Genomic DNA, 8,619 nt, shown 5'->3' on the forward strand with positions numbered 1-8,619 from the left:
TTGTGTGAACTTCAGGGTTTGATGAGCTTCCTGACAGCCCTGAGGAGGATTAGCTCGTGGATGCCCGTCCTGCAGCGATCCTGCACGAGGAGCTGTCAGGTAGGGGCACGAGCCACCTGCAGACTGCTGCATACACCTGATCACGCACATGCAGTCAACACCTGTCAGCGGCAGAGAGGGGCAACTAGCCTGCAGACCAGGGCATTTGAGCTCTCCGCGTTCAGGCCGAAGAGCACAGATGACCTCGGCAGCAGCAACGGGTTTCATGAGGAGGGCGAGGATGAAGATTTCTTGGAGGACAGCGAGGTGGAGGAGCTGTTCCAGCAGCAGATTCCTGCAGGCATCGGAGAGGAACAGCACAGGGTGTTCATCGTCCACCCAGATGTGAAGTGGGGAAGCAGGAAACAGCATCTGACTACAGGTAACAGCACACACATGCTCAGATGAGCCAGATGGAAAAAGTAGATTTAAATGTATGTTTTTCCTTATTTTCTGACTAATGTAGGTGTCATATTAAACACTGCTAGAGCTCCACCCATGTGCTGTTTAAAGCTTCTGTTTGTGAGAGGCAGCCAAGAAGAAGAAAGTCTGGCAGGCTGCAGTGAGAGCATTTTTAAGGCAATTATCCTGAGCTATGATTGCTCTCCAAGAACAAAGATACACCAGTGGAGATTATCACAAGTTTGCACCGTTACATTTGCAGCTGAGCTGATGATGGCCGAGGCTGAGGGGCTTGTGAACACCTTGGAGAACTGGACTGTGGTGGACAAGATGATCCTCTCCACCAAGACTCCAGAGAAGAAGAGGATATTTGGGAAAGGGAACTTCCAGACTCTCACAGGTATGATCCACTCCGGTGAATCAGAAGGTCTAGACCAAGTGCTGCTTACATGTGAATTACCTGCTGTTTCCCTGCAGAGAGGATCAGGCAAACAGCAGGAATCACTGCTGTGTTCGTCAATGTTGAGCGTCTGACTCCTTTGTCTGAGGTGAGCATGTCTGAAAACTCTGGCTGTGTTGAATGAAAGGTTTCTTTTGTTGATGATTCTTTTTCTTCTTCTTTATTTTTCTTACTCATTTCTGTTTAGAGGGACTTTGAGGAAGTCTGGGGGGTCAAAGTGTTTGACAGATACTCAGTAGTCCTCCACATTTTCCGCTGCAACGCCAGAACCAAAGAAGCCAAGCTTCAGATCTCACTGGCAGAGATCCCTCTGTTAAGGTACCTTACACTGCTACCTGTGGGTGGCTTGTAAAATGTTTCAGTCTGTTATGATGATGCCTTCCTATCAGTGTTAAGTCACATTTGGTACGTTAATGGCAGATCACGGCTGAAAAATGAAATGGCAAACTTGGATCAACAGGGCGGAGGATCGAGATACATTGGCGGATCAGGTGATGCAGCATCCACAGTGGAAACGAGTCTACCTGTGTGTATAGATGTCTCTTTTTGATTGGTTGTTACCAATACTGTATATAAATCATGGACATAATATCTGGTTCTGAATCCATAAAGCCCTTACACCAATTACCCACATTGAAATAACTTATTTTATATTGTTTCCAGTTAATTAAAATAACTCTAATCTCTAATAGTATAATAAACTCTAATAGCTTTTTAATCTAAATCTAAATTTTATACCCCTGAGGCTGGCTGTGCATCTGCTCCCAGACCGAGGAGCTGTCACATGTAAGGTGGTAACCACTACACCATGGAGCTACCTTCTGCTTCACAAACCATGCCAGGACAATTTTAATAATATATGATCAGTTTTCTTCAATTTGGATCTGATACAGTTATATGTTCGTGCCATTATTGAGGCATGCATCTTATTCCCATATTTTGCAGTCTTTCTAACAGCCAGCAGGGGGCGTCAGGTCTGGTTTGAGCTTCAGCTTCAAACACAATTGGCTTTACAATCAATCTTATCGACCACTTTGTAACATCATGGTGGCTAAGTCCATCTTTTATATACAGTCTATTTGCAAAATAGGAAGTGAGCATTAGGCGCTCCTACGGTGGCTGTGTTTCCCGGCCAGATATTTGTATCAGTGATGAGCAGAAAGCCGTACTGCTGGGAAATGATGATATAAAGTCTCTGGTCCTTTCAGGAGAGACGCTGTACGAGATCCAGCAGAGGCTGTTGAAAGAGCGGGAGATAAAGATCCGCTTGGCGCTGGAAAGACTTCGGAAAAAGAGGCACCTCCTGCGATCTCAGCGCAGACACAGGGAGTTCCCCGTCGTCTCAGTGTTGGGATATACCAACTGTGGTGAGAGGCTGGAAACGTAGAAGACCAGTAAAAAAGCAGATTGTTTTCATATAAAGTGTTAAATGTTACAGCATCCACAACAGTGACACGTTTCTTCTGATTTCATCTGTCCAGGAAAAACGACTTTGATCAAAGCTCTGACGGGGGACACCGGCCTCCAGCCCAGAAACCAGCTTTTTGCCACACTGGACGTTACCGTCCATGCTGGCCAGCTGCCGAGTCACATGACCGTTCTGTATGTGGACACCATCGGCTTCCTGTCCCAGCTGCCCCACCAGCTCATCGATTCATTCGCTGCCACCCTGGAAGATATTAAGCATTCGGTACGTAGCAAACCGAGGTTTATCACACACTCGCTGCAGGAGTAAAACTAAGAACTAAAACGAGGTGTGAAAAACATTTTAGCGATCCAACATAAAAATCTAAACTTGGCGTAAACAATAAAAAATGAAACAGTTCAGGCTGTTGATACAGGAAAGGATGCTGCTTTCATTTTGTTCGTACCAAATTCTGTCCCTAACCTCTGAATGTCGCGGCCGACATCAAGCCATGTGTTTCCACTTGTCTGTTGTCCAGGTTTGGTGCCCTTGTGTGACTTTGGTTAACTGTTCGTGGCAGTCGAAGCAGCCACACCATCGTAAGCTTTAATTAAATTTAAATTCACCCCTGAATAAAAACTGTAGGGGCCAAGCCGACTTTTAACGTCTTTGTTGAAAGATTTTATTATGTTTATGTATAGAAGTACATTTCATTTGAGGTTCTCTAGATGTGTTTGCTCTTTGTACTAGAGAAGTTACACTGTGCAAAGCAAAGCTCTCTACCTTTGTATGTTATCTCTTCCACTCATGGGTCTGTGATCGTTATATGTTATCTCTTCTTGCATGTGACTGTGACGCAAACATGCTTGAGTATAAATAAAGGGTGGCAACTGCTGCGGAGTGTGAGTCTCCGTTTGAGCTCTCACCCGTGTGCACGTTAAACCTGCAAACCTGTCTGAGTGTCATTTATTCTGACCTGAGTTGCATTACAGGAAAACTCCTGACAGTCTTCTAACTGCTGTAAAGTTGCACATTTTAAAACGGGAGACTGTGGTTGTGTTTCTCATCATTTCAGGATCTTCTGATTCATGTTAGAGACATCAGCCATCCAGAGACAGCGAGTCAGAAGGTGAACGTGCTGAATGTCCTGAAGAACCTGCAAATGCCCGACAGGCTGATGAACTCCATGATAGAGGTCCACAATAAAACTGATCTCCTCACCAAGTAAGGGCAAAAACCAGCTCACCTACCACTGTCATCAGCACATATATACAGTAACTTCCATCAGGACCTGCTTATAATGTACTACGTTATTATTGGTATTATGGCTGACATCATATTTCTGACCTGTTTTGTTATGGTTGTCTCTCAGTTACGAGTCTGCAGAGCTCGCTGCTCTGCCTATATCAGCCCTGGAGGGGAGGGGCTTGGAACAGCTGAAGGAAGCAGTGGAGGAGGAGATCTTAAAGGCTACGGGGAAACAAATTTTAGATCTCAAAGTTAACCTGAGCTCTCCTCAGCTAAGGTGGGATTGTCTGTTACAGCGTATCATTTGGATCAATGGAGCACGTGTGGTAACATGTGTATGCTTTTCCACAGCTGGCTGTACAAAGAGGCCACCGTTCAGGACGTGCAGGTGGATGCAGACGAAGGTTCGGCCGTTGTCAAGGTCATCATCAGCACCGCTGCTCATGGGCGCTACAAGAAGCTGTTTGGAAGCAGATGAGAGGGGAGGAAGGGCGAGATAGCAGAAGTAAAAATGGACTGTACCTCAGTTAAAGAAAAGACTGCTTTTACTGTACAGTATGTTAAAATATATAATGATACAAATCTGTTACAATGTTTTCTTGTAAAAACTCAGATTGCACAAAGATTCAGATGCACAAATGACCCACGAGAGATAAAAGGCAAACTTCAGATGGCTCTAAATGCTCAGTTTCAGAGTTTCATCTCTTTCTACACACACCTGCTGTGAAAACCTTCTGCTTGCGACTGGCAGCAAGTCCGAAGAAAGTTGGCTAAAGGGGGAGGGGCTAAAACAGCTTGTTTTTATGGTAAACTGAGGGTTTCACGAAGCCACTCTAGTCGAGTATAGGAATAAAAAGGTTGTACTAAGCATAAAATGCCCTCATGAGTTGATGTTGAGGCAGACAGAAGTTACAGTTCTTTCAAGTCTTAGTGGAGACAAAAATTCACGTAAACTGTGAGACACCGAGGAACACAGGAAATGAGGTTTGGTGTGGCTAATAATGCTTTTTCATCTGTCTGGAGTTCTTCCGGCAAAGTTTTTGGTTCAGTGCAATCACGGCAGAGCAGAGCGGCAGTGAACCCACAAAGTCTCCCGCGATGATGTTGAGGCTCCCGGCGTCTGATCCGGGACTCTGTTCCTCAAGCCATGTCCTCAAATACTCCCAGTTGCTGTAGGTGAGCGTCCGCAGGGATTCCTTCTGGTTCTTGGTGATGTAATATCTGTCAGCTGTCAGGTTCAGGCCGGACACAAAGAAGCCCTCTGAGGAGAGAAAACGGAGTTTTTAGCCACTGACGCGCATACATATCTAATCTCTACAGTCCAAACTCACCTGGACGTCCCAGGTCTTTGTGCCAGTCCAAGTAAGTCATGACTCCATGTGCTCTGCGCTGGTTGGCCCACCAGTAAGGGACTGGAGGCCACAGCTCCTGATGTCTCACTGCAAGCTGGCATTCATAGGAGAGGATGACCTGGTAACCCGACGCCCACAGACTCCGCAAGGTCAGCGCCGATTCCTGTGGAGGACCAGCGGGCCACTCTTAAGTCCCGGTGCACCAGACATTTTTTGTACCATAAATCACCTGTGCAGAGAGACAAGCTCACCTTCTGGGGACACAGCTTAGAGCCAAACAGTTTCTTCAGGGACCAAATGAACGATTCGTGGCATTTGTCATCCATTCCTTCAAAATGGCTGCAAGCGAGGATAACGATCTCCTTCGGGTGAGCCTCGAGCCAAGCAGCAACAGACTCAAGTGTTTCCTGTTAAATAGGATACTCACTGTAACTACCAGAGGAGCCAGACTTACGCTTTTAAAAATAAACCGAACCCTTTAAGCTCTTTGTAGAAATCTCCACCTCTAAATAAACTGACATACAAAGAACTCCAGCAAAAACTGATAAAATCTGTACCAGCTGGTAAATGCTAATATTGTTTAAAAGACTTTCTGTTGCATCTCAAAATAATACAATCCAATAGAAATGAGATCTATTCAGGTGCAGCAGAACCTTGAACTTTGAAAAAAATTGTGCAGTAGTGATTTGTTTTTTCTAATAACACTAACTGTCAGGTGAAAGTGCTAAACTCACCAGTACGGTCACATGAGTGTATATGACGTGTGTGAAGTACAAGTCGCTGGACGAGTCGTTTGGTTTGTGTGCAACACGAAGGTCAAAGTACCGAATCCCCATTGAAAGCTGTTCTTCAATGGTTTTATCCTGACAGGAAAGAGGTCAACATGATTTCCTGATGGAGGCGTCACTGAAACCAGTCCTGGATTCAATGACCTCGTCATCAACACCACCTCCCATTTTTGCGTGCATTCATTTCAAACATTTTTTCGACTGACTAATTTCGGTTTACTCTACATGGTTCCATCCAGCTTACCTGTTTCAACCACATGCAAAGTACTTTATTTAACACTCATTTTCTACATCATAACCAGTTTAAACGATTTATCATTTGCGTTTAGATACAAATGATATATTTTTAATCAATAGTTCTTTTTCTCTAGATGTCCAGCACCGTGCCTGACAGTTGGCATGATGACCAAATATCTCCGCTTTGGTCTCCTAAGGACGCTGATCCAGAAATCTTGTGGATTGTTCAGATGCAGCTTTGCCATGTTCTTATAAGAGAGAAGGTTTCTCCTCCCAAACAGCCTTCAGCCTTTTTCTAATTTGTTATCCTGAACTTTAACGATTAACATGCTAACTGAGGCCTGTTGAGTGTGAGATGCAGCTCTTGGGCTTTCTGTCGTTTCTCTGAACATTGCAGGGTTTGACACTGACGGAAATTTGAAGGGATGTCCAGCTGTTGGCAGCTGTTTTGCATGTTTTTAACGTGGGAATAATCTGTCAACACTTGTCAACACACACCTGCATGTTCCAGGCCAGGAAACTGTCACAACTTCTGCTTTTACAGAGATACTCACGCATGCTGATGCTCAGTTGATAAAGTTCATTTGATTAGCTCGCACCTGGCAGGCACGTGGCCTTTTATTTCCTACAGCAGCAGTAACTGTGAAAAACAGTATCGCTGCACTTTTTCTGTTTTCTTGATTAGTTTTTTTAGACCTTGGCTCCTGAGCCCTGGTCTGTAAATACATTTGCAAAGCACACTGACTAGTTAAGAACTTTTTTGGCATATAAACAGCATTTTGTACTACAATCAATATTTGTACAGCAACACTGGATCACATGACTACTCACATGTGGAGTGTTTAAATGTATTTCTTCTCATTTTTGCTTTCTATCATCAACTTACAGTCTTTCTGTCTGCAGCCAACAACTTTTTTAAATAAGTATATTAAGAAGACCAAACAACCTGTTTAAACTTGGGACCGTCTCGTCTCAGCACCCATGGCACTGACTTCTCAGTTGTCCTCACACCTTTGCCGACATAGTGACAGCGCAGTGGTTGTATTTTCAGTGCCTACCTGTGTGGTGGCCCATCTAAAAATGGCCGGCCTTGTGAAGCAGCTAAAAACTCCATCCAGGAGCCGGAAAAAGTCCGACTCAGCCCTGACCAACGGGGAGTTTATGTCCAGGCAGTAACTCATGGCATCGTGGCTTCCTACAGGAACACATTTTAAAAGTAAAGAAACTGGTTTGTGGCGCAAGTTGCTTCAAAAAAATTCTTACTTGCTTGTTTATCTGATAAATGTTGACTTTGTTGTTTACTGTGTGTGATCATGACTGTTTTGTGTAACTGTAACAATCCCAGTCTGAATTGTTGTCCAGTGGTAAAAGAAGATCATTTACTTCAGTGAAAGTAACAATACCAGAGTGTAAAATATGTATGTAAATGTTGTATTTGTGAGTGAAAATATCAAAATAATATCAGAGAAATGTAATTAAATTAAAACAAAAAACAATGTTCCCAGTGAGAGGGGAGCCCCAAAGGTCAGGGTGACCAGGTCTAACTTCACACATCGAGTCCATTCTTTCAGTTTTGTAAAACTAAAAGAATAACAAACAACACAAGCAAAACGGCTCAGCTTCACATGAAAATGATTTTTCAAACAGGGTTTGAAGATGTCGGTGGTGGTGGTTGGTGAGGTCAACTGTTCAGTGTCGCTACAACAAAGGCCCGATGTCCTCTACACCTTAATCTGTTTCTCAGTAAAGGCCAGAAGCATCCAGCCAGCTGACAGCAATGATCTTTTGGGAGTGTGCATAGTTTAAAAACCAGAAAGGTGAGGCAGGGCTAACCCATCCAGTGACTTAAAAACAAACAATGAAACCTATGACGCGCTGCAGCCAGTGTGAAGTAGCCAAAACAGGGGAAATGTGGTCTGGTTTGCACACAGCCAAAAACAAATCTGTCTGTGAATATGCAGAGTTTTAAACCACAGAGATAACACATTTCTTACACTGCATATAAATAATAAAAATATAAAGTAGTTGTGAAATACGTTAGTGGAAGGAAAAGTCTAGTGTTGAAGTACACATGTAAAGTAGAATAAATAGTACTGACATAAAGTATTACCAGGTATTACTTCAATATTAAGTAAACGTATTTAGTGATTTTCCATTGGTAGATAATTGTAACACTGATGCTTTTGATATTTTTGTGTTTAAAGCGCCTTAAAACTTCAGGTGACTGTCAACATATTTAAACTGTGCGTCTATAAATTCACGAGGAATCCTAAATGTGCGAATGTACCTGGAATGGCCAGGTGTGTGAGAGGAACGTCCCACAGCTCTTCAGGTAAGGCTGACATCCAGTCCCGGCAGCTCGCATCCATGTCGCTCAGTCACTCACCGAGTTATTGATCCGGTAGATCTGTTTCGAGTGATCGATGCGGTTTTAATCCCCTGTGCGCTGATCTTTAAGCAAACAAGCTACTACATGAGACAGAGGAGGAGGGACTCAGGAAAAGCTTTAATTTCCTGGTTTCCACTGACAGCTCAGTCATATGTGGATCATTTAGGGACATTTGGAAAAGTCTCCGAAAACTTTCGTAGCAGCGGGTTTCTTTGAAGTCACCACGACTTCCCCAAACAGGAAGTTTTGAGCGACACGTCATTTTTATATTTGTCGGTCACTGTTTCTAAATCACTGTA

At 43.8% G+C, this 8,619-nt stretch overlaps 2 protein-coding genes across 3 annotated transcripts; one reads left to right on the forward strand and one right to left on the reverse strand.

Moving 5' to 3' along the window:
• Nucleotides 1-21: 21 nt before the first annotated feature.
• gtpbp6 (GTP binding protein 6 (putative)) lies at nucleotides 22-5,668 on the forward strand. Its single transcript, XM_004561523.3, has 10 exons — nucleotides 22-421; nucleotides 704-841; nucleotides 919-989; nucleotides 1,089-1,219; nucleotides 1,322-1,392; nucleotides 2,110-2,268; nucleotides 2,383-2,591; nucleotides 3,382-3,530; nucleotides 3,679-3,831; nucleotides 3,906-5,668. Exons 1-10 carry the CDS (start codon nucleotides 22-24, stop codon nucleotides 4,030-4,032), a joined length of 1,608 nt encoding a protein of 535 aa, XP_004561580.3. The 3' UTR covers nucleotides 4,033-5,668.
• Nucleotides 4,082-8,589, reverse strand: plcxd1.2 (phospholipase C, X domain containing 1, tandem duplicate 2). 2 transcript variants are annotated; one of them, XM_014413725.3, is made up of 6 exons: nucleotides 8,219-8,589; nucleotides 6,990-7,126; nucleotides 5,641-5,769; nucleotides 5,158-5,313; nucleotides 4,886-5,069; nucleotides 4,082-4,815 (listed from the first exon to the last, which is right to left on the reverse strand). In XM_014413725.3, the coding sequence occupies exons 1-6, from the start codon at nucleotides 8,298-8,300 to the stop codon at nucleotides 4,550-4,552; spliced, it is 954 nt and encodes a 317-aa protein (XP_014269211.3). In that variant the 5' UTR covers nucleotides 8,301-8,589; the 3' UTR covers nucleotides 4,082-4,549. The 2 variants fall into 2 exon arrangements, with proteins under 2 accessions (XP_014269211.3, XP_014269212.3); XM_014413726.3 differs by lacking the exon at nucleotides 5,641-5,769 and having other exon boundaries at nucleotides 8,219-8,586.
• Between the last annotated feature and the right edge of the window lie 30 nt (nucleotides 8,590-8,619).

The sequence above is a fragment of the Maylandia zebra genome, linkage group LG15 (assembly GCF_041146795.1).
Source record: "Maylandia zebra isolate NMK-2024a linkage group LG15, Mzebra_GT3a, whole genome shotgun sequence".
Lineage (NCBI taxonomy): Eukaryota > Metazoa > Chordata > Actinopteri > Cichliformes > Cichlidae > Maylandia > Maylandia zebra.

Bases quoted from the DNA above. Each gene is read 5' to 3' on its own strand.
- gtpbp6 (XM_004561523.3), top strand. From the start codon at position 22: ATGAGCTTCCTGACAGCCCTGAGGAGGATTAGCTCGTGGATGCCCGTC. The intron at 990-1,088 runs GTGAGCATGTCT...ATTTCTGTTTAG, and splicing joins GTCTGACTCCTTTGTCTGAG to AGGGACTTTGAGGAAGTCTG. The intron at 3,531-3,678 runs GTAAGGGCAAAA...GTTGTCTCTCAG, and splicing joins AAAACTGATCTCCTCACCAA to TTACGAGTCTGCAGAGCTCG.
- plcxd1.2 (XM_014413725.3), bottom strand. From the start codon at position 8,300: ATGGATGCGAGCTGCCGGGACTGGATGTCAGCCTTACCTGAAGAGCTG. The intron at 5,770-6,989 runs GTAGGCACTGAA...CTTTCCTGTCAG, and splicing joins TTAGATGGGCCACCACACAG to GATAAAACCATTGAAGAACA. The intron at 5,314-5,640 runs GTGAGTTTAGCA...CCTATTTAACAG, and splicing joins ACACTCATGTGACCGTACTG to GAAACACTTGAGTCTGTTGC.